Here is a 26,495-nt window from a genome sequence, read left to right as displayed (position 1 = left end):
GGAAGTGATTTTCTTTGGTTAGAATAAGTGTTAAATATCTCTATATTCTGATAGTAATCATTGCTATATAGAGTGTTTGCTCAGTAACAAGAGTCTCCATGTCTCTCCAGCTTTTTATTAAACAGAAAATGCATTTTCAGTTTGGGATACCAATTTTATCCAATCAGGAGAGAGAACTCAGTCAGGATAGAGATACAATAAGTGAAATTGGAAGTGATGACACCAAGATATGAGCAGACGAAATTGGAACTGGAACACTATAAAAAATAAGCTGATAAATGGGTACTCTTTCCTGATTGGCTGAAATGTTATCACCTACCTCAAAATTTATTTTCTGTTTATTAAAGAGCTGGAGAGGCAGGGAGACCTCTGTTGCTGAACAAACACTCTATAACAATGATTACTATCAGAATATAGTGCTTTAACCTTTTCACACAAAAAAAAACGCTTTGTTTTAACCAAAAAAATATCACTTACTCTACCTTTAAATATACTTGTCCTGTGAAATATATATTAAGTCATGCGACTAAATAATTATACACTGAAACCAATATTTTAATTTGTGTTTAGGTACTAAGAAACTTCCCAGCAAACACACTCAGAAAGTAATGGCCATGACAAAAGTTTAGACCCGACATAGATAAACATTTTAGATCGACATTTATAGAGTGATAAAGGAAAGGGCGAGATTAATCACACTCACACACACACACACACTCACACACACCACAGCATTTGCTGTGACCATAATAACAGAAATAAAGACATACATAACCTTCAAAGCAATAATGCAAAATGCATGTTTTCCTGTACATTACCTTAGACACTGGCATCTGGTCGAGCCGTCTGCGCACAAGTGTATATGTTTATAATTGCTGCTGTGTCTCCCAGGGGACTGGACGGACGGACGGTGCGTGTGTGTGTGTGTGTGTGTGTGCGCGAGCGTGTCAGCACAGTTAATCCACTGTACACACACAGACACACACCCTCAGACAGAGCACTGTAGATGAGGGCTGAAAATATCAGCGCATATGTGTTCCTGTCCTGTATTATTCTGTTCTGCCACAGTTGTTTGTCCTGTCCCGGTGTGGTGTAGTGTGGTGTGGTGTGGTGTGGTGTTGAGCTGCGGTCCTGGCTCTCCCCGACTGTTTTTGTTATGTGTGTGAGCGTGTGCCAATGCAAAGTGAAACAGATAGTCAGAGAGAGAGAGAGAGAGAGAAGGGGAGGGGGGGGGACAGAGGGGGGAGAGAGAAAGAGGGACAGAGAGCGAGGTAGAGAGAATGCGGGAAAGAGAGAGAGGGAGAGTAACAGAGGGAGAGTGGCAGAGGGAGAGTGGCAGAGGGGGAGAAAGAAAGAAAGAGAGATAGAGGGAGAGAGAGAGAGGTAGAGAGAGGGAGTGAAAGAGAGGGATTGGGAGAGAGGGAGAGAGAGACATGGATTGAAAAGGGGGGTAAGGAGGGGTTTGCAAAGGATACGGAGATTAGCAAAGAGAAGGAGAGTGAGAGAGAGAGAGACAGAAGGAATTGAGCGGATGAGGTCCAAGAACAGGCAGGGGGGGTGAGAACAAATGCTACTCACTCTCTAGAGACCAAAGCAGCATCATTACGATCTCCCTCGCTCTCTCTCTCTCTCTCTCTCTCTCTCTCTCTCCCTACCTGCTATTTTTAGAAGTGCCTCTATCGTGAATCAAAGCATTGAATCAAAGCCTATCAAAGTAGAGCAGGGTGCACGTCTTTCACACCTAATAGCACTCACACACAAAGGTATGCATGCACAAACACACGCACACGCACACACACACATGCGCACGCACTTGCGCACACGCACACACACACACACACACACACACACACACACACACACACACACACACACACACACACACACACACACACACACACACGCGCACACACACACACGCACACACAGTTGTTCCATGAAGGCCCATCTGCTGGCTGGACATGTAAAGTGAGCCGTATCAGCTCTTGTAACTAAAAATGGCCGTTGAATCATTTGGGAGAGTCAGATGTTGTATCTCCATTTGAGGAATGCATGCGGCACATTGTAAAATCTATTTTGTACAACTAAATTTAAAACTGTATGAAACTATAGCCTACCAAAAAGTTAGACAGTCAATCACACATTAGGACATTTTAAAAGAGCATTCAAAGGCAGAGATTGGGGTACAATGCCTAACACAATTGGCCATGTTTGTAGGAGGGAAGGTGGACAGGGACGATGTTATTTGGCTGCGCTAGGGTGTTGAACTTTGATGAATATTGTGTTCCTCCGCACACACTACAGCACGTCCTCCCGGTGAAGCTCCTCACTGGCAGGTGAAAACAAACGGCAGGCGACTGTGTATCGGAAGGGTTTCAATACCATCCCTCGGACCAACCAGCCCACAGACCAACCAGTAGTAGAGGTCAGCAGTGACAAGACTACGCAAGTGTGTGGGGAAATCATGGAATTGGCTTAACGACTAAATTGGAAGAAAATGGGAAATATTGGACCAACAAAAAGGTCTGGGGGCAGACACTGCAAAGGCTTTTCATTTTATCCGAGATTTCATAACAGCCATAAATCCCTGGTCCGAGGACCTAAGCAGCAGAGATGCGGATATGGGACCAACACTGAAGCAAAACGAGTCAACGACCGTTGTTTACAGCTGTATTAAACTAAATGTCTGAAGGTGAGCCAAATTGCCAACGTTCTTGTGATTTAACCGTGGAAATAAAGTACTGCCGTAGTGCAAGCAAGGTGAAAAGTACAGTTTACGTAACTCCTAAATTAACAATGCTGACCTAATGTTAGCAATATTTCTCAAATGGGGCGGGGAAAAACTGTCTGAACAGCCGTTTAATTTTAACACATTTCAGAACACAGATTTATAATTGGGAGTTAGAGGCCTTTACGCTGGACTAACATTGCTTGGAGACAGGCAGACAAAGCTGAATGTGTTAACTTCTTCTGAATTATGCCCATTATTGTCTTATCCACAACCCTGCAGCTATGTACGGTATGTGTGTGTGTATATATTTACAGTACAATTATATAACACAATCGTCATGAATAGTTAAAGGTTGAGCTAAATTAAACCCAAACACACTTCCAGCAAAGAGAAAACCCATTAAAGTTTAAAGACAGGGCCACGATATTGATCGTCCTATAGGTCATTGGTTCTCAAAGTGGGATCCGGGGACCCCCAGGGGTCCTTGAGGGGATACCAGGGGGTAATTAGTCACAATCATTTTAACCCCTTTATCCATATTTTATACTTTGGCTATTCAAAAATATCAGATCTAAGCTCATAGCACAGCACTATCTTCAAAATGTGTGCAAATCTTTAAACGATTTATTTTACTACGCGAATATTTTTAACACAAATATTTGCTTCTGGGGGTCCCTGGCACAACATATTTTCAGATGGGGGTCCGTGGCCACTTACATATCAATTTGGGGGTCCTTGGCACAAAAAAGTTTGAGAACCACTGCTGTAGGTGACATGGAATACAATTGCTGTGTGCGTGTGTGTGTGTGTGGGTAAGGAAGAATAGGCTAAACTCACACGAGCGGTAAATGCCTGGCAGATTTGAAGCCGTCGTTTTACACTGGAACTCTTTTCTCAGTCACAGGGGGATTCTTGGGACTACAACAAACCAGGAAGTGCAGTGAGCAGCTAGCACAGCGTAGAGAATACAGAGTCATAGTGGCATGAGGGCAGTCCCATATGACCGTAAACAAACCATGAGTGCTCTCTAACACCTGCCTCTAAAACAGTCAAACCGGAGAGGAGAATAGGAGCAAGTGTGGTATATTCAGGACTAAAAGTAGTTATTAAACATGAGAATATTACTTTATTTTGTTATAACACATTGGTTTAATAATAAGTAACTAGGTTAACGAAATTGATGTCTCACTCAAAGTCCACTGTGCCAGCAAAGAGGGACTGAGTTTGCCTAACAAAAGACTAATCAGTCCTCACATTTACATTGAAAGGTGTGATGAGTACATCACCTGATGAAGCTCCAAAGACTGAAATACTTTGATAAGGAAAACAGATGGTGGTCACCAATGTAAATAGCATAAATCATGAGTTCCTCTCTTTTACTGATTTCTAGGAGAGCAAGACAGTTGCTGGAAGCCAAAAAGCAAGTTTGTAAGGAAGTAGATAAGATAAGTAAGATAAAATAGAGTTGAGTTGCAGTATTTTTCCCTGACTGTGAAAAACCAAAAGGTCACCAGGCTTAAGCATTTAGCTAATGTAAATTAGCTAATATAAATGAGTCTAATCATTTGGTTGCAACTTTTCTAAGTAGACTCAGGATGAGAAATAGTAAACTTATATCATATTCTGATATAAAACCCAAAACTGTTGAATATACATAAGATACATTGTACCAAGGATTTCTACTTTTACTGCTTTAATAAAAACTGGACTAAAGATTCACAGATCAAAGATTATTAGTTGATATACTAAAATAGTAACCAATAGACTTTCTTTAAGTTTCTTTTTATAACACTACATTCTAGTATAAATAAGTCACGGTGGATAAATGTTTATTTACACAGTTTATTTAAGACTGTATGAGTGTAACTTTGGTTTGCAATTGTGAATGTATAATGTGTGTGGTCTTATTTGGAAGATAATAAGATGTTAAACAAAGATTTCATAATATGAGCTTGTGTAAAAGTACAGTTTTATAGATAAGGGTTAAAGTAAATTGCCACATGTTTAAACCAAGTGAGATGCTAATTCCTTGTGCCGAATGAGAAGGCTGGCCCAATAAGTCTTTAGTTTCTAAAAACCTGTTTTGTGAGTGGTCAGAAGGAGGACTGGGAGGAGGTCCTAGGTCAAATGTCTGTCTGCATATAATGTGGTGTTTCTGTGATTTAAGGACACTCTGTGATTCGGCTACACACAGATGTCACGTTCAGCAGAATAAAGCAGATTCTATGAACAAGATGCGCTATATATATTGATTTGACTTGAATGTATGGATTGCTAAAGAACTCTGACAATAAATGGAATTGTTAAGAAAGGAAAACTCCGGTCTCTGAGCGCTGACTGTTTATTCCCCGCCTCCGGATATGGACTCGTATTTCTGCCGGTTCCTTAGGGCCAGATACGACACAAGCCACAGCAAATGGAGCAAGAAGGCTCAAGACTAGACAGATGAGAGCATCCGCTCATATCCTTTCTGTTTTTCATAACTTCTTTCCAGGGGTTATGAAGTGGAGGGGGAGTGCCCCCCCCCCCACTTCTAAAAATAGGATTTTGGATGCTGGGGTTCAAGTGGTCAATAATTGATGCTTAGAATGTTATCTTGAGTGTACAGCCAAGCTGTGCACTGGCAAATACGTTGCACATGCATTATTTTTGCTTTGATACTTCCCCTTTGATAACTCAGTTTCTTGTGTACCACACACGTAACAGGGTGTCCCATCTGGTCCACGCAATCTGTCTTTGCTTGTCACAGATTCATGTCGACACACACACACACACGCAGGGATTTGTCCTCCCAAATCCGACTTCCACGTTTTTTGGTTTTTGTTTTGAATGGGTGTAGTGCTACTTTTAGTAAAAGTCCACTTGACCACCCCCAGCGTTCATATTCTGGAACGCGACACGTAGTGAGCTTGTACATCGTCTATTTTAGGGCGAAGAGATTTGGTGTGCAAAAAACAAAAAAAATGTGGAAGTCGGATTTGGGAGGACAAATCCCTGCGTGTGTGCATGTGTGTGTGTGTGTGTGTGTGGACACGAATCTGTGACAAGCAAAGGCAGATTGCGTGGACCAGATGGGACACCCTGTTACGTGTGTGGTACACAAGAAACTGAGTTATCAAAAGGCCAGACCACACCAATGCAACTCCTTGCAACAAAACCTTTTAGAGACCGTTGCAGCGGTGTGGACTGCGCCATTTGGGGATAATGGTTGCAAGGAGTTGCAAGGAGTTGCAGTTGCAAGGAGTTGCAAGCAGTTGCAAGGAGTTGCATTGGTGTGGACTGGCCTAAAAGGGAAGTAAGCAAAGCAAAATAACACATGTGCACATATTTGCACACTTATATCTGTACACTCAAGATAATATTTTAAGCATTAAAGGTAAGGTGCTCTATAGACAACATTCAGCCACTAGATGTACTCCACTCCACACCTCTGTTGCATATGTTTCCTTATTTCCTTGAGTCATGTCTTTAAGACAGCACTCGTGTAGTTTGTCTCCGAGCACAAAAAACATAATCCCCGTCCCTGGCCTTCGGCATGGCAGAGATGATGAGATTATATTCATGTCAAAACAGCTCTAGTTTTCCTGAGTCGTGACAAGTCAGACAGATATAGAGGACACCAGAGATGTGCAACTCCCAGCACAACTCTCTCCTGTCTCCACAGGGTAGGATGGGATGTGAGAATGAGCTGTGTCTGTGCTGCAAAACACTATCAACTATCAGGTCAAGTTATTACAAGTTGTGTGCTCGTAGATCGGCTATTTTCAGCGAAGAGTTTTGGTAGACGGGAAAAAAGTAGCATTCGTGCTGGCTGTTTTCTTCTTCTGTGATATTGTCGGGCCGTGCACCTTGAGACTTTTATTTAATTCAACACTATTCAGAGTGTTGCGGGCATTCCGTTTTCTCTCAGGAAAAAAGTAGGGGGCCTAGAGTAGAGCCCTGGGGGACACCAGTCAACATAGTACAGTGTTAATTTAACCCTGAAAGTGTACACATTTAACCAAATGTATTTTTACACTCTTTCTGAGTTACAAATTGATTTGACTGTGTATAACAACAGATTTGTGTTGTGCGTTTGAATGCTGATTGATTGCATGGTAAATTAGCCATGAACTTTAAAAATGCTGACAGATATGCATGTGATCTCTAGTTACATTTAGTTATGTATTTTTTTCCATGAATGAATGCCCTATTTTATATTTTTATACTCAAAGCTGCACTATGTAACTTTCCTTCTAACCCAGATTTGAACCCCGTTTCCTGCGCAAGTGCAAAATGTTTTACCATTGAGCTAATAGAGCCTGTCTGCTTGTTCAGGGGATAAATTGAATCTTGACCATCAGGTAAAAATCGGTGTCAGATCCTGTGTCTAGGTGAGACATGACCTTTGACGCAATCTAAAATGTCTCAATAGAAGAGCGGGGAGACAAAATACAACCACCCCAATTGTATAAGTTATATTGTATTAACCTACTCTACCATACAGATTGGAAAAAATTACATTTCATTCATTAAAAGAAGTTAGAGTAGTGCCACGTTAAGCAAAACATCATTAAGTATTATCAAAAGCTTGTAACTGAATACTAACTACAGTAGGTCCAATGGAACACAGGTTCTTTAATTTCCTGAAAAGTAATTGTTTTAATTTGGATTCAAGGTCTGCACCCGACGATTAGCTGACTGACTACCTTGAACATGTCATACAGAACATCAAGTGCTCCAGTGAACATTCTGATAACCACCAAGCCCTATCGCTCAGAGGCTCAGGGACAGTGGTGGACAGTAATAAAGTACATTTACATGAGTACTGTACTTAAGTACAGTCAATATTTTTGGATACTTATGACTTTCACTCCACCACATTAAAGTGAAAATAGAATAGAAACATAGAAATGATCTACAATGTTTTAATACAGCAATGCATTGATATTAAACAGAAAATGTACTTTGTAATGTGTACTTTTGAATACTTAAGTACTGCTGCAGTACTTTAACTCAAGAAATCTCACTTCACAATCAACTACACAAGCATACATTTCTCTGAACTTTCTCTTGACCTTTCACCAAACAAATTCCTCAGTAGGTCAGTTCACTCTTTCTTTTCAAACCGCATATGAGGTTATATAAGATAATATTCTATCACTGGTAAACATTTGGTAACATTTTACTGTGCCAAATCGGAGAACTCATCAAACATTTGTGTTAATGTTCTGAGTCACAGAACAATTGTTGGTTTCAATGCCATCATTTGCACAGTTCAAATCCATGGTCACGCTCCATTGCATATCTGTTTGTAATTGTTTTTAATCTAGTATTTCACTTTTATATATTTTAGAATGTAGGGTCAGGGTTACGGTTAGGGTCTGTTGCATAAGTTATTGTTTATATGTCTTCCTGTCTGTGTTTGTCTCATTGTTTGCTGTTTTTTACATTGTTCAAATGATGTCACTAACAATGAGGGAGGGTAACCTCACTCTGTGTCTTTCGAGCATATAATAACGGTTTGAATGAATGAACAGAACAGGCACAAATGCGACATCTTATTGTAATACAAAGTTGCAATAATTGCAATCTCATAAAGCTTGTAGGTCGGCTATTCTCGGCACGGGACACTGTTGCCTAACATGAATCGGGCTCAATCCTCCACACTAACCTATCATTTTTAAGGCTATATTGGTCACATACAATTAAAAAAGCAAAAAAAATAGCAACTAGAAATAAGCCAAAGAAATCACCATTGTCTTCAATCTAATTTGTCAAATAGCGTCTTATAATTTTATCCTTTCTCCAACATTAATAATTAAACAGCTCCGTTTGACCCCAAATGGCTAAATTTACCTAGCATGCCTAACAGGACTTTGAACTGTATGCAGCATGCTGATGCTGTACCATGCAGTTGATATAATCTGGACTACAATTTACCCACCTGCTTCCCAGCAGAATGTATCCCTGACCTGGAGTAAATTGAGCCAAAGGACCACCTTTTATTAAGTTGTATTTTCATTGTTTTGTTCAGCTGTATTCTTATTACTTCATTTGAAAGTCAACACCCCAAAATAAGGTTAGAAGTATTAGTTCTGCCCCAAGTTAGCCGTTATGCCAATTGATTCCTCTCCACACACATTTCTGAGTGTTGTTACTGCTGTTGTATCCAACTGGCTCACCTGCCAGTGAGGAGCCCCCACCGGGAGGACAGAGAGCCTTTGTCCTACTCCTCCCACCCAACACTCCCTACTGACAAGTGTGACAAATATCACCCTCCCCGCCCGGCTTGCCTCCCTCGAACATGGGCTCGAATTAGACACTCGACTCAAAGCCGGACGCACCACGGTGGATTCGAACCAACAACCTCCGTGGTGGTGGCCAGGCACTTTTACCACTGCACCACCCGAGTTCCACCGACCTAAAATTTAGAGTTAAAAAAACTGGCTCATGTGGCCCTGGGGTAAAGCTCTTGCCCGCCACCACAGAGAGAGAGCCTAGGGGTTTGAATCCTCATGTGGCGTGTCTGGCTTGGCCGGGCAATCACCGGAAAAAAAATTGGCCGATCACAATACCTGCAGGACTTAGCGGTGACAGGAACTAGATTACTAAGGGAATTGGGGAATTGGCATAATGACTACAAATTAAGAGAAAAAGAAAACTTGCTCAACTTACCCCAACCCACTCTCCCTATAACTATGTACTATGCTGATGCCAAGTCCTGCATTCAACACGTAAAAAGTAAGTAAAATGTTGAATGCAGGACTTTTCCTTGTAACTGAGTATTTTTTTATATTGTGGTATTAATCAGAGTATTCTTCCATCGCCGAGTACGTCATACATTTAGCTTCCCAAACAGACATACCTTAAAACAGATTCCATGGTACAGCGAGCTGTATCTGTAATCTGTCCAAAGCCAGACTGCCCTAAACCCCCATGTGCTGCTATAACAGATTGTTATCAATATGAAATCAGACAGCCAGAGTCAGAGGAGAATCAGTGAGCCAGGAAGGCATTATGTTTCAAGGACAGCTAGGTTCCCTGTCAACCTTCTGATACAAATGTTATGCTTTTCACTTTTCAGTTTGTCAGCTCTGGTTGAAAAGTTTCCCACTACTGTAAATGTCAGTGGTTCTCAAAGTGGGGTCCAGGGACCCTCTGGGTTCCGTGACGGGGTTCCAAATGGCCTCTTACAGGGCTGCAACTCAGAGAGTGTACAATGGCATTTATTTGTACGCTCTCAGAGATATGAGAGTCCTTGAAATTAAAAAGGTTTGACAACCACTGGTAAATCTGATCACAATATGTGGCAAAAACGCATTGCGACAGAAGTAAAAACAGAACAGTGCTGTTCCTCCAAGGCTGTTGATAATAAATTGTTAATTGTGTGAGTTGCTGTTTTCAGAATGGGACAAACTGTGTTGTCTGTCTGTCTGTCTGTCTGTGTGCATGCATGCGTGTGCGTGCGTGCGTGCATGTCTGTATGTGTGGCTCTGTCTGTGTCTGTGTGTGTGTGTGTGTGTGTGTGTGTGTGTGTGTGTGTGTGTGTGTGTGTGTGTGTGTGTGTGTGTGTGCGTGCGTGTGTGCGTGTGTCCGTGTGTGTGTGTGTGTGTGTGTGTGTGTCTGTGTGTGTGTGTGTGTGTGTGTGTGTGTGTGTGTGTGTGTGCGTGTGTGTGTGCGTGTGTGTGTGTGTGTGTGTGTGTGTGTGTGTGTGTGTGTGTGTGTGTGTGCATACAGCTGAGCAAATGTACTTTTCCAGCAGCATTAGTTGCTAATGCCGCCCAGACAAGAACGTAACGGAAGCTTTCCAAGGGATGAACTCAGAAGCTTATGGTCTCTAGGACACCACGCCACACAAAAGTCATGTGCATGTGAGTGAGTGTATGTGTGTCCACAGGCGTGTGTGTGTGTGTGTGTGTGTGCGCACGCGCGCGCGTGCGTGCGTGCGTGCGTGTGTGTGTGTGTGTGTGTGTGGGTGTGTGTGTGGGTGTGTGTGTGTAGTCATGCATGCTGCATGTATTAATTTATCTCTTTGTGTACTTTGAGTGTGACAAATTAATGCGCTTGCGTTGCTTTAATCTGCTGTACACTGATAATGTGTTAGGATGTATGTACTGTACATTTATGTCCCGGAGAAGTTGAACCACTATATATACATTGGCTATTTTAAAATAGACGATCTACAAGCTCAGATCACGTCGCAATGAGCTTGTAGATCTGCAATAAAAAACGTATTGGCACAAAAACTTTTCAGATGGGGGTTCGTATTCAGTTCGCCAAATACGTATTCATTTGGTGGCCCTTGGCTTGAAAATGTTTGAGAAGCACTGAATTTGAGCATTTCACTTGCCCTGGGTCGACCCAGCACAGCCATAGCGTCAGGACAATGGCAGTGTTATGATGTGTCTTCTCTTGAGTACCTCCTGTGTAGAATAGGACACCTCCAGGAAATTGTCAGCGGTAGAAATCGCTCCTCTAGGACTGTAATGAGTACTGGCTTACACAACAGAGCATATCGGCGCTGTCGGGTGGAAATCTTGTATGTCCATATTCTAACTTTTAGATTTTTTTTCTAAAATGAACGCCCTACTTGATCACACTACAGCGTCACACAAAAGCAGCAAGAGTAGCAGATCTGCAAGCTCGAAACGTGGCGCGAAGCGACACGTTTTGAGCTTGTAAATCTGCTACTTTTGCTGTTTTTGAATTTGAATCCTGAAAAGTAACATGAGGACATGAGGTTTATGAGGAAACCTTGTATATTAATACATATGATAAAATATAAATCTACAAGCTCGAGACTACAAGCTTGTAGATCTGCTATTTTCACCACTTGTGTGAGACACTCTTGTATGATGAAGTAGGGCATTAATTTACTAGATATATAAAATTAAAATAAACTGCTGTTTGAACTATTATGGCACAACACTGTTGTGTGACAAAGCACTGTATCAGGCTTTGGAAGATAATGGTAAGGGAGCAAAACGCTTATCCAGAGAGACTTACAAAGTGCAAGTTCAGAGGAAGTGTCATTTAAGATTTGTCACTGTTTCCACAGAATTACTTTGGATAATAACTCCTGCTCTAAACCAAAGTCACAGTCTGACTGGTTACATAAACAAATGCAAAGCCAAGACTGAAACCAAAAAGTGGAAGAGCTAATCAGCATCTGTCATCTAGGGCTCTGAGCGCAGACGCTTGATTGGCTCTTCCACTTTTTGGTTTCTGCAAAACGCCCACACAGCGCTTGGGGTCTGCAGAAGACACATGATAATGTTGTGAATTCACTTGACCGGGATGGTTTACCAGGCTATTATCAAATTCCCTCAGAGGGAGAAAAAGCAATGTATTTCATAAAATCACTTATTTTATTGGAGCACTGGTTTTGGCCAAAGGCCATCATAAACAATTGGTCCCAAATTCACTTACAGTATAATTTCGTCTGCTCACTGTAAGATAAAACAACCACAACATGTAGGCCAGAATTAAGTCCTCATGTCCAAACATCAAGAGACTGGTCCCCACAGCCTTTGAATGCAGAGTAATCCTTGAGTCTGACTTTCACTCTCATTTGCATGTGCATGTGCGCACACGTACACGCGCACACGCACACACACACACACACACACACGTATGTATGCACACACACACACACACACGCACGCAAGCATGAGCACATACGTGCGCGCACAAACACACACACACACACACTCCTCTATTTACACTAGAGCTGCTACTGTCGGCAGAAATAACACTCTTTTTGCAGTTTGGCACTTTTGAAAGAAGATCCCACCCTGGTGTAAGTCTCTGAGCAGTGCTTAACATATCTCGCAATGCACACGGGTCTGCTTCCCATTTCCAGGCTGAATGGAGAGAGATTTAGCTAAATCACTTAGGTGCTAGAGAATCTGTGCTGAGACTGCTTAAGATAAATAGTTTGTTTGCATTCATTTCGGGAAAGAATACTCGGGGGGGCTCTGAGGCGATTGCTCATGTGCTGCATGTGTCAAATGTAAAATGTTACACCACCACTTTCAAAGTGGTGGTGTTTTATGTGAGAACTTTAGGGGGAAACACTTTCTCTTCTATGTTTGACAATAAAGAATGGGCATTATTATGCTGCATTCACACTGGCAGATACAAAAGATACAAAGACACAAAGGAACACAGCATATTTGTAACTTTGTACTGTAGCTTTGTAGCTGAAGTTGACACGAGTTCAACTTTTTTGTAGCAGCGTTGTAGCTTTTGTAGCAGCTACAAACGTCGGATGTATCTTTGAATCTTCATGTCGCTGGCTTCCATTGAAAAAGAGCTGCCAGCTTGAACGCAGCATTAGAGGACCATGTCAACTCTGTCTATATGACTTACAGAGCGAGGGAAATAGTGTGAACGAGCACACATCTGCACAACTCGACAAATGAAGGGTTACAGAAAGATACACGCAAGAATAGCTCTGACTGTACTTTATAAAATACTGGTTCTCATCGTGGGGTCTGAGGACCCCCAGGGGGGCTTGAAGGGGTTCCCAGCTGATGTATAGGTACTGTAGTAACCACTCAGAGTTAAATTAACACTGAGGATTTTACAGTATAGATTGAGGTCCCAGAGAGCAAAAATAGTATTAAAAATTGCATCTATCCTTAATGAAAAAGGTTGAGAATCACTGATTTATAAGTCAATGCAAAACACTCTGAAAGCCTTCCGTAGTGGCATTGCTTGTGTATTCTCTGTTAAGGCACTGGAAAAAGATGACTTTCATGTGATAAAACATGTCCTGACATGACTGAACATGAACTAATTGCCCCTAAGGAACCCCACACATACAGTAGGTTAAAAATAAACGTGAATTCATTCACATGCTGTCATGATTAACCCCTTCAGCCTGAATAATTACTTCTGCATACAATAGTGTCGCGGCACCAGCATATAGTAACAATCAATTCCCTACAGAAAGACCGGTTAAGAGGTCATGATGAAATCCGAAATAACTTATTATGCTGTGGATGAAAATAAGAACCTCTCATTGTTTGAATAATCAATGGCATTTTGGTTTATGATGACTGGACATAATGAAAACAGAAATAACTTATTATGCTGCGGATTGAAGTAGGAACCTCTCATTGTTTGAGCAAGCGATGGCATTTTGCGTTATGACTGGTCAGTTGGTCAACTGGCCAAGTGAAGTCAGTGTGTGTGTGTGTGTGAGTGACGTCGAGTCAGAAAACAAATGAGACCACAGAGGAAAAGCATGTTCTCACACACACACACACACACACACACACACACACACACACACACACACACACACACACACACACACACACACACACACACACACACACACACACACACACACACACACACACACACACACACACACAAAGCCATTCCAGGACAGTAGCAATTTTGCTCTTGATTGAACTGGAAAGATGTGTTGTTTAAAACGATCATTATCGTAAGCACTGTCAGCGGAAAATGAGGAAATGAGGACTACTTGATGTTCCACTTGGTTGAAGATGATGAATGATTTTTAAACGAGACAATTTACAATTTAGGCCTTTAGCAGACCCTCTTATCCACAATGACTTGCAAGTGGGAAATCAGAGTAAATGGCATGAAACCGTGAAGTCAACAAACAGCAGGGTAAAATATCACGTAAATAGAGAGCCTAGAAAACTATTTAGTGCTACAAGGGTAGCAGATCAACATCAACCTAGCAGCTGTCCAGATAACATGCTATCGAAATAACATTATTATGATTTGTGGTCAAGCAAACTGTATATAGTTTATAACATATATCTATCAAAATAAAGTAAAGTTTATTTACTTTATTCATTGCTTTTTACCTGCTACTGTATGTGTTTTAACCCATTAAGACCTGAGGCCGATTCTACAAATGCCTTCTAAATCAGTAGTTTAAAAAATGTTCAAAATTTTTTAAAAATAGCATATGTACTCGCAGCGAGCTTGTACATCTGCTATTTTTGAAGAGCCAACACAAAAATCTAAAATGTCAGATGCTTTCCCGGTTTTAATGGGTTAATTTCCTTTGGATGTGACAGGATTTTCATGCTTGTACATTAGAGTACAATAAACCTGATTTGACAAATAATTAAATAACATGTGAGCAAGAAATCTGCATTGTATTAATAGCGTCTGTAAGTAAAACTGGAGGGGATTGAAGGAATGAGCAGTGGCTAGGGCAGTGGCTAGGGTGTGAGTTTTCAGACTGCGGTGGAAGACAAGGAGTGAGTCTGCAGTCCTGACCAGGGGGGAGGAGGGGGGGTCATTCCACGCCTCAGTAACATTAAGCAGTGCAGAGAGTTACTGAATCTTACATCTTATGGGATGAATCAGAGTGGTGCACAGACGCACACTCGCACAAGCACACGCACACGCACACGCACACGCACACGCACACACACACACACACACACACACACACACACACACACTATACGTTTGTATTACTACACTTGTGAGAACATCAACAATTTGGGACGGTAATTTTATAAATGCCATTTCTATCCCCAACCCTAAAGCGACTATTTTGGGTGCAGGATAGCATTGCACAACTAAGTAGTATAAATCAAGCCTAAATCTGAAATGTGCGTAACCATAAAACATTTTTTCTTGTGAAGACCAGGAAGACGGTCCTATGTTCATCCTCGGTAGGAAGATAAAAGACAAGTGATTATGTTTTCGCTCCCGTGAGTTTGTCCGTCCGTCCCTCCATCCATCCATCTGTGAACTAATCTCGACCACCGCTGGACTGATCGGCATGACACTTTGCACACACACTCCCACAAGGCCAAGAAAGAACCTCCACTCCATTAGCCTATTATAGCGCCACCATGAGGCCAATTTTAGCAAAGCAAAATGTTTGCTACATTTCTGATCTTGTCCAAACCTCACTCAAATCGGTACAAAGATTCCATTCCGGGGCCTGTTTTGCACCAAATGAGACGAATCGTGAACACACACGATCACACACACACACACACACACACACACAGTCATAAGCAGACTGCTCTACAGCATCGCTACATACAGACACACGTAGTAAATTTACTGTTGTGTTGTTTAATGGCCCAGCTGGGGAGCCATTGTACATTATGACATCACTGAGGATCAAGTACACACAATCCCCTTTGTTCAGATCACATGACACATTTACAACAACAATGACACAAACACGTACACAAACGCATACAAACAAACACGCACGCACGCACGCACGCACACACACACACACACACACACACACACACACACACACACACACACACACACACACACACACACACACACACACACACACACACACACACACACACACACACACACACACACACACACACACACACACACACACACACACACACACTTCCATGCATGAAAACACTTTACCACGCAGCAAAGGGGTGTTAAACAAAAGCACACATAATCAAGGAAACCACCTGTCCACTTCATAGATGATGAAAAGAATGGTCTTTCTTCCTCACTTTCATGTGTTCCTTAGCAAACGCTCTTAGTAGCCAGCCCAAAGTGTGAGATCAGTAAATGGCACCCAGAGAACCCACGTCAACAACGAACAGCAGGGTAAATAGTCACATAAGTAGAGAGCAAAGAAAACAACCGTGGAGCTTCAAAGAAACTACCGTAGGATACCAGGTGAAAATCAAACCTACAGTAGTATCTGACTAACAACAACACTATGATAGCAGATAAAATAAAATAAAAGTCACCTAGGGACACTGGGTTGACCGTGGTTAAATACAGCGGTGGAAAGTACATTTACTCAAGTACTGAACTTAAGTACAAGTTTGGGGTATTTTTTTTACTTTACTGGAGTATTTCGAATTGTTCAGTACTTTTACTTCTACTCCACTACATTTCTGAGGCAAATATTGTACTTTTACTCTACTATACTTATTTGAAAACTTTAGGTACTAGTTACTTTAAACCACTTCAGACCTATATTGTATATATACTTTGGCAATTTGAAAATAGCCAATCTACAAGAGCTTGATACCAATACTTTTGTACTTTTACTCAAGTAAATTTTTAATAATGGACTTGTACTTGTAACTATTGTACAATAGCCTAGGAGGGTATATTGATAGGTTCGTAGACGGTTGTATATTTTTCAAACATGCACATTTAACTTTCATCAAAATGTTCCAGCACAATCTCTCCAAAACACAAAACAAGATCCCAGAGAATAATTGGAGCAAGTTTCCCATGGCAGTGCTGATCCACACGACCAGGAACCATAGTAACATCATTCACAGCTCCCCCAGCAACCAGGCTCTCCAGCAGGACCATGGGGAGCCTAGAGAGTACTTGAGAGTTTGTTTGCATCCTCAATAACACTGCCATCGTGACATGGTGACAGAGGGCACACAGATGGTTAGGAGCATTTTGATATTTAAGCTATGCTGATATGTATATAACATTTATACATACTGTATAATTATGTGTATAGGGGTCAGAGTATAATGTCCGCTATGGATTAAAGCTAGACCGATATATTGGTTTAGGCCCATTTTTTTTTAAACGTCCCCTCCAACTTTCCCCTTGCTCCCAAATACCCCTCGCCTGGCTCTAGCCTCGCATTCAGGGTCTGGTGACGCTATAGAAAGGCGGGGCTTTCTCGGTTGAAAATCTAACCGAGTCCCACTTTGGCCACGGCCCCATTTCAGAAAACGGCTGCACTGAGAGAGCTTTCAGACTGAATAATGGAGTGAAACAAAATCAAAATTCAGGCTGAGTGTCAAGCTAAAATACCCCCCTTTCCACCCACAGAAACAAAGAAAAAGAGAACATTTTTTAACCAACCTGGCATCCCTATTTTGAATGTTTCCCAACCCGAGGTCCGAGCCTCATCAACTTGTCTGCCTGCATATTCTCAAGGTGATATTAGTCCAACTTTCAAAATCTTTCAAAAAGTTTCCAAAAAAATCAAAAATGTCCAATCTACGAGCTCACAATGTGTCGCAATGCGCTATTCTCGACGCAGGCACTCACTCGCCTGGCGGCGCGCTTGGGCGCCCCTCACAAGCCCCAAGGCCTCGCTGTCGGTGCGCCTGCCTAGTTCTCAAGTGATTAAAAAAGTCATGCTTTCGTTGTAAAACCTTGCATATATACGCAGAATACTAAGTCAACCAAAACAAGCAATCCCCTATCATTATGGCTTGGCAATGACAAACAGGCATGTGCAGTGGGACAGGTACTCTGGCGTTAAAAACACTCAGTGGCAGCATTTTATATCATCATTTTATTACTGGTCTGTGTGCACTATCTAGTCCAAGTGGTTCTCCAAATAAAGAGGAAGAGGGATGTCATATTTGTTTTCCGGTTATTTATTGCTGTCATTAATCAAACTCGCATAACGTCAGTGGAATATTGCTGACATACGGTTCAGGCTCACAATATAACACCTCCGCGCAGGCAGGTGATTTTGTCAGTGCCAGCAGGGAACTCGGGACAAAATACTGCACCGAGCATGGTTATTTACCACCCTCAAACTAGGGGTCTGGGAGTGTAGAAATGGACCCACAGTATAATGGTCCGTGTGCATCAAAGTTTTAAGTTTCTGAATCGAACTTAAGTCAAATAAAACTGTAACTTGTGACTAGGAAGATTCAGGGATGCCAAAAATATGAACGTGTCCTTGAGAAATGGAAAAACCTGACAATTATGGTGTTGTGAGTCTATGTGCGCGTGTGTGTGTGTGTGTGTGTGTGTGTGTGTGTGTGTGTGTGTGTGTGTGTGTGTGTGTGTGTGTGTGTGTGTGTGTGTGTGTGTGTGTGTGTGTGCGTGTGTGTGTGGTTTGTTTCCTACCTGCTCAAAGTGTGGGGAGATGGGATCTCTCCTGTGAAGCTGAAGCTGCTTCTCAATGTTGTCCTTCAGGCACTGACAGACACGCCGCTTCTGATCTGCAGAGTAAGCCTCCAGACTGAGAAGACAGTCACATTTCTACAAAGAAAGAGAGAGAGAGAGAGATAAAGAAAGAGAGAGAGAGAGAGAGGGGGTGGTCTGAAAAGTTGTCTACTCATGCCAAAGAGAAGTGCTTTCATTGTGCTTTCACTGAGGGAGAGATAGGGAGCACAAATGAGAGGAAGAATGTGTAGCGTGTGTGTGTAGTTGTATTAGTATACTTGTGAGGTACAGTAGAATTTGAGAAATAGACAGTGTGAGGATAACTGCCCTGGTCCTCACAAGATAAATCATTGTTTTCTGGTTGAAATAGGTTTGGGGAGTTAGGCTTACAATTAGGAATATATTCAGGTTGGGGTTAGGGTTAGGATTAGGCATTTAATGGTTAGGTTTAGGGGTTGGGGTTGGAGTTATTCATGCCTGATCTAAATGCAGATGTTTTCCTCTACGTTTGGGGCCTCTCATCCACACGAAAACTGCATTTTTGGTCACTAAAACAGAGACTTTCTTGTAAATCGATTACAAAAGTGAAGATTTTGGGCTAGGGTTAAAAATGGCACAAGAAATAATGAAAAAATGAAATTCCCATCCTTAATGTTGATGTGATCCTCACAAGTATAGAAATACAAACCTGCGTGTGCGTGTGTGTGTGTGTGTGTGTGTGTGTGTGTGTGTGTGTGTGTGTGTGTGTGTGTGTGTGTGTACTACCACAAGAAGGATGTAAACAGCTTGAGAGGCCAGTGAGTGCCTTCAATGAGGCTAATGAGCACATCCTGATTCTTGTACGTGAACATCGACCTCAAGCCAACACCAAAGGAGATTAGCCCGCAATGTTATGCCATTATTTGCATGTGTGTGCGTGTGCGTGTGCGTGTGGCAAATGGCTTTTGAATCCAAGATTACTCTTTTTCTAGTCATCAAAAAGCATATAATAATTGTCACTTGTCCTGAGTGTCTTTTGTATTCATGAATTTATTTTTATATAATAGTTCACAGTTCAGCACAGAATATTTACTGCCTATAAGACTAGGCTAAAAACTAGGGGTGACCGAGCTTTTGCGGCGGCCGCCCCCCGGCTGTGGAGTATCCTGTCATTCCACATCAGAGCTGCCCAGTCCTGGCAGTCCACAGACATTTTTAAATCTCTATCAAAGACTTGTTTCTTTTCTCTGAGCCTGGCACCCTAAGACCCTAGCCCTATAGTTGTTTAACCAGTTAAAACCTGAGGCCGATTCATCAAATGCCTTCTGAAGTAGTTCTCACACATTCAAGATTTTTCAAAAATGTTCAGAAATAGCAGATGTGCATGCTCACTTCGTGCCGCACTGTGAGCTTGTAGATCAGCCATTTTTTAATAGCCAACGCGAAAATCTAAAACGATACAGATGCTTTCCCGGTTTTAATGGGTTCAAGTTTTTATTTTGTTTTTTAAATTTTGATTCTCTTTTTATCTGTATTGCACTGTGGTTGACATCAGTCATTGTAAATGTGCTTAATAAATACCTCGGTAACCCGGAGAAGATGCAAATACAATTCTAAATTGTATATTGATCCTGCTTTTTTTTTTTTTGCACACTTACACACGTTCATATGTATACTGCAGTATAAACACACTGTATACATTGACACACTTTACAACCTTGATACACATTACACTGATCCACTTTATTATTACCTAATGCTGCTCAGTACCTTGTATTACATTCCTAGTTTTTATATTATCTTGTTTTCATTTGTTTTCATCATACACTACATTGAACATTGTTAGCACAGTGTGGCGGAGCATGTCGCACCAACATTTCACTGCACATACTTGCATGAGCGTGTGACAAATAAATCTTCTTGAATCCTGAATTATTTACATAATAATGTACAAGAAAGCGGAGACGGTGGCTGCCACAGCATTGCATTCAGACCGTATGCTCTTCCTTCCTTCGCCTGCAGGAAGACGCGTTGCACGCTATTGTAAACACTGTCTCGGCTCTTTGCACATTATTATGTAAATAATTTAAGTACAGCGTGACAAAAAGAGAATCCTGTGAATCTCCTCTTTGTTATGTATGGATCTGGCATCATGCTGGTACAAGGGTCCTAACTTTTTTCTTTTATATAATATTGCCAGAACAAGATGGGGTCTAATAACCGCGTCACGTCCATGTGGATCTTCCACATTAATTATCCATGACATCAGTTATAATTTGGGCAAATGTTCAGCCCAATCCGACCTCCATTGACTTCCAGTATAGAATTTAAGTTCAAAAAAGTTAAAACATATTCACATTATGTGAAAAGATATTCAGGGATTTACTTAATTTGCCTACTGGCAATGTAGACAAGACATTTGGCGCTGATCAATCCAGTGATTTATTAGATTATCTGTGGACACTGACACACAGACACATACGCAGACACACTGATGCTCTTCTAGATGGCTTGCCCAATAGGGAGCCATGCTGTAAAAAGTAGCAATTTTATAAATGGGGATCATCCAACACTTTCAGTTGTCATTTGGACTGCTTGCATTAGACAGCAGAGTGAAAACACAGCTTGTCTGGGAGGGAAAATGCTAACATACGTGGAATTAGATCAGGTATCCTGACTATAGGCAGATAGACAGATATTTGATCTGCTGGCAAAGTGATTACATGACCAATAGCAGCGTGTCAACGTTGACAAGGACAAATCAATACGTCCCTTCTAGAAGAGTCAGACCCATGTTACTTCAGAGGACCCAATCCATGGCCAACAGTCACTGAAGTCTTGATGTTTAACTAATCAATACGTCTCTTCTAGAAGAGTCAGACCGATGTCACTGAATCATAATAATGTTTAACTATTGGATGACTTTTCAAGACAGCAATGCGGTGTGACGACATACTTGTTGTGCTTGATACTATTCAATACGAACTATTGCACGGACAAGCTTCTCATACTTACATCGCGTACAACTGCCTTCTGTTAGATCCTTTATGTATGTTATGATGGGGGGTAATATCTTGGCTTGAGAATGGTAGCAGCACATAATGCAAAAAATCTATAATCATTGCAAGATGGCGTCAAGAAAAAAATAAACCTTTTTGAATGCAAAACTGTCCTATAGAGCAAACCCAAGATGATTATGTGGAAAAAATATTTGAATGTATATATTTTTTCCATAGCCAAATACATATCATCTTTTGCGGACACAGGTTTTTCAGAAAACTATTAGAAGACATTTGTAGAATTGGCCTCAGGTCTTAATGGGTTACAAGGTTTGAGCACCACTGTATGACAGAGGGCAGACAAGTTTAGCTCCTCAGATTGGCCAACCTAGACTGCATCTCGGCAATGTCCTCTTCCGACTCGGCCTCCATTTCAGGCAGGGCGTCTGTGACCTTGCTGGGCGCTTTGCCCAGGACGCCCGCCGTGATTTCATAGAGGATCTTGTCGACCTCCGCCTCCGCCTCTTCCTCCATCTCCTCCACGTCTTCCATCCTCTCAAACGCTTCCTCCATCATCTCCTCGATGACGCCGGCCTTCATCATCTCCTTCGAGAGGGCCCTCATTGTGGCTTGGATCTCTGGGATCTTCACTAGGACCTGCATGGCTTTCATGACCGCGGAGCTCTTCTGAAGGGCCCCGGCTACGTGCAGTAGAGCAAGCTGGTTCTTCATGCTGAGAAGTATGGAGTTCATGTGGGCTTTAGAGGCGTGGAGCTTGGTGGTAACTCGCCTCGACATGATCAGCTCCTTAGCTAGAATCACGCACACGTCCCTCTGTCCCTTTTTAGCCGCTTCTTTGACGGATCTCTTGACTTTCTCCTCTTCCCTCTGAATGTCTTTAATCTGTCTGTCAACCATTCTCATCTCCTTCCGGATTTTGAGAGACCATTCATTGACCCGATCTTTTGGTGGTTTTTCGTGAGTCCACCCGAATAGCCCCATTGAAAGTGGCATGAATACACAGTAGCTAACCTAGTAGCAGCTATTTATAAAACAACTCTGCCTTTATATCCTTCTCCCATCTGAGCACCTTTTCCTAGATGACCTCAAAACTTTAATGAAGGAAAGCCAAGGAGAGAATGAAGGGGAGGTCACTGGTTAGTGGTACTTCAAGGCTGACGGCATTGGTTAGCATTACTTAAAGGGTGATGTCACTGGTTAGGGTGATATCATTGGTTAGCAGTACTTCAAATGTGATGTCACTGGTTAGCGGAACTTAAGGGTGATGTCACTGGTTAGCAGTAGCTCAAGGGTGCAGCTGCTTTTTTTCTGCCATAATTTACTACACTGAACTGCAAAGGAGATCAGGACAATCTATGCACCAGAAGTTCAGAGTTTAACAGGTATAATGCCATCTGCGTGGTTCATTTTGGAGTTGGTTGTTATTGGTGTAAATGAATTAAAACTGAATATTGAAAGCTAACATCATCATCATCAACATTCTACAAGCTTACTACTGTAAATGCTACAACAACAGTGGCAACAACAAGAGGTGATGTGTTTGGCACAATATTCTCATGGACAGACAAATAAAAGTTTATTTTGGAGGAGATCAGCTGATTGCAAACTCGTGGGCTGTTTTTCCATTTAAACGTTTGACTGAGGCACAAAATATTTCTTATTCCCCCTTTGATTGAAACCACATCAAAGACAAGATACAGTGTCCACATACAGTGCAGTACACACTGGTCTTTTCTCTAGCAAATATGGCCACAGGATCAATTAAACTATCTGTTTTAGCTGTATTGCCTATGGCAACATACATTTGTACGGTGCTCAATGTGCTCCAAACACAACATTTTCACATAGTCACACACACAAAAGCATGTCAATATAAAACGTCCACAGCATTCACAGTTTGGGATTGAATCACACGGAGAAGCCTTTCCGCAAACTTGACCTGATTTCAGATCTGAAGCATGAGGCTTGTTTGAAGCCAGCTACTGTAGGTCACTGACCTCAAAGTCAATGTTTATTATTCCAATTTGATTTCTGAACTGCGCCTGGCAAAATTGTTAGGTGTTAATTTAACCCTGGAAGTTTACACAGGACCCTTACAGGTGTTTCTCAGAGTTAAATGAACAGTCTGGATTTGAATGTGCAGAGTGGACTATTTTAAGGTCAGTCGATCATTTCATTATCCTATGATTGACTAGACTCTGAACAACTGAGCACACCATTAAAAGCCAACAATGTTTATTCATCGCATTGGCCTGCTGTTGAGACTGGTGGTTAGGGCCACTCCAGTTCTCCGACATTGGCTCCTTATTTGTAAACTAATTTCTTTCAATATACTACCGTTGGTTTGTAAAACATTGAATGGTTTAAAGACAAAATACATTTCTGAACTTGTGCAGTGGTGCAAAGTAACTAAGAACATTTACTCAAGTACAACAATTTTTACTTTAGTGGAGTATTTCCAATTTTCAATACTTTTACTTCTACCCCACTACATCTCTGAGGAAAATATTGTACTTTCTCCACTACAATTATTTGAAAACGTTAGTTACCAGTTACTTTTTAGATTTAGATTTTTATTACTAAACATACATTAACCACTTAAGCTCTATATATACAGTATATTTCGGCTATTTGAAAATAGCAGATCTACAAGCTCACAACACAACACGTTGTGAGCTTGTAGATCTGCTATTTTCAAAAGATTTTTATACATTTTGAAAACTTGATATGGGACATTCTGCATACTGAGTACTTTTACTTTTTAGTGTATTTTGATGCCAATACTTTTGTACTTTTACCGAAGTAAATTCTGAAAACCCGACTTTTACTTGTAACAGAGTATTTCTACATTGTGGTATTGATACTTTTACTCAAGTAAAACATTTTAGTACTTTTTCCACCACTGAACTTGTGCTACATCATGAACCCTCCAGACCTCTCTGTCTCCAGAATCAGAACTAAACATGGAGAAGCAGCGTTCCATTTTTTGGTGCACCACATACTGAACAAACTCCCAGAAAACTGTACGATGGTGCCCCGTGGCGAAACGTACAACAGAGTATAAATTAGGCATAAGCTGTTGTATTTTCCTCTTCCACATGCTACGAACAACTCCCTCTACCTCAGATGCATTTCCCTCCTTCTAAGTGGTGGAAAAAATATGCATACAGACATTTTTGAGCATAACTTAGGCTATAAATAGAGCTTTTTCCGTTTTCTGCTAGTCTTTGGAGATGTTCTGGGCTTCAGTTTGTCTCTCATTGCTTTGTTACAGAATACAGTAGCTCATAGGAGTCTGTCTGTCTGTCTGTCTGTCTGTCTGTCTGAGTCCACAACTCACAAACCACTGGACCAGATTTATTGCGCACACTGCCAGTAGGCCAAGTAAGTAAATCTTTATGTGAGAATAATTTTCATGTTTTGTGATTTCATAATCTCAGATCCACCCTCCCAACATCCCTCCATATTTGGGCAAGACTGACATCTATAACATCTCGGCAGAGATCCACAGGGAGCCACACCATTATTAGAACCTGTTTTGTCTAATGTTGAATCATGATGCTCCCTGGCTGACTTGCACTGGGTTGTTTGGTCTCCCACATTGCTGTCACGTCATTGTCTGTCCTTTAACTGGCACTACATCTCATATTAACCATTTGTCAAAAAATATATATATATCTCAGAATTTATTTTGAAGATAGTTGATCTACAAGCAGCTGGTAGAGCTGCTCTTCTTGAAAAATATACTATATTAAAATTGGCTTAAGGGAGGATGGGGAGGCGGGCGGACCTCTGATGTCCTGCTATGCACTATGTCTTCACGCTCATGTCACCATGACTCAGCCACAACCATATAAGGAGTTCCCAATGCTGCTACACCCAAATATGGAGTGTGTTGTCTAACCTCAATGTGTCGTCATGGTATCAGGTGCAAACAAATCAGTCAGCTCCATATATGAGCACAAAATGGGGCATTCCCATTTAGAGGGCATACTGAAGACATCAGGGATCTCCATATATGGGCACAAAAGGGGGAATGCCCATATATGGGCATATACTGATGACATCATAGATTGGTGAAGCAATAGGAAGCGGTGCTGGAATCCTGCGCCTGGGTTTGGATCCGCCCTTCAAGACCATCGATTGGGCTCGTTCTTTCAGTCTACTTTCAAAATAGAGCACTGCAGATGGCAGGTGTGTGTGATCTGTGTCCAGCTGACGCTCGTTGACGCTCGTTAATGTTATAGGCATCAAAGCAATTATGCTTCTGCACTGTCAAATAGGACAACATCTAATCTAAGATTAGTCGGACTCATTCAAATGACCACCAGTGAGTCCTGGGACTCACTTTATTGAAAACCTAACAACATCACTGTATTATATTACATTTATTAGATATTATATTGATATTATAGCTATTTTATTTTATTAGATATGTGATGTCGTTACCTGACAATTAGTTGACTTTTGGTGAAAAAGCCCGCATATATCGGTATCGGTTGATATCGGTATCGGAAATTAGAGTTGGACAATATCCGTATATCGGATATCGGTAAAAAAGTAAATATCAAACATCACTATAATTAACTGTGACCCACCCAAGTAGCATCCGAAAGTGTCTTTTCATTTTACTAATAAGTTCACAATAGTCCTCTATATAGAATTCCCTATATAAGGAGTAGGGAGTAGTGAATGAGTGCATGATTTCAGACATGAGACAGATTTCAGGCATGATTTCTGGCATTCCTGTTTTGGGCATAATAGGCAAACATTTAAAAATAAAATGACATTTTTTTTCAAAAAAAAATCTAACGTTTTCCAAAATAGCAGATCTAACAGCTTAACTTCTGATCCTGTACGGTACATTGGCTATTTGAGCTATTAAGCTACTTTGT

At 41.4% G+C, this 26,495-nt stretch overlaps 2 protein-coding genes across 6 annotated transcripts in view; both read right to left on the bottom strand.

Moving 5' to 3' along the window:
• rgs3a (regulator of G protein signaling 3a) overlaps window positions 1-26,495 on the bottom strand; it is a 245,639-nt gene that overhangs the window by 99,684 nt on the left and 119,460 nt on the right. For 4 of the 5 annotated variants that reach the window (XM_080420006.1, XM_080420008.1, XM_080420007.1 and 1 more), the window contains one exon: window positions 18,563-18,697. In XM_080420006.1, coding sequence (XP_080276132.1) covers window positions 18,563-18,697 — 135 coding nt within the window. Of the gene's footprint in view, window positions 1-818; window positions 1,036-18,562; window positions 18,698-26,495 lie in introns of those variants that run through there. The other variant, XM_080420010.1, reaches the window with a different exon arrangement.
• On the bottom strand, window positions 21,946-22,581 carry LOC308078712 (charged multivesicular body protein 3-like; the record flags this gene model as incomplete). Its single annotated transcript, XM_080420013.1, has 1 exon — window positions 21,946-22,581. The coding sequence occupies one exon, from the start codon at window positions 22,579-22,581 to the stop codon at window positions 21,946-21,948; it is 636 nt and encodes a 211-aa protein (XP_080276139.1).

Source organism: Gymnoscopelus braueri (assembly GCF_963280865.1).
Source record: "Gymnoscopelus braueri genome assembly, chromosome: 22".
NCBI classification, from domain to species: domain Eukaryota; kingdom Metazoa; phylum Chordata; class Actinopteri; order Myctophiformes; family Myctophidae; genus Gymnoscopelus; species Gymnoscopelus braueri.
This window is presented reverse-complemented; position numbering and strand designations above follow the sequence as displayed.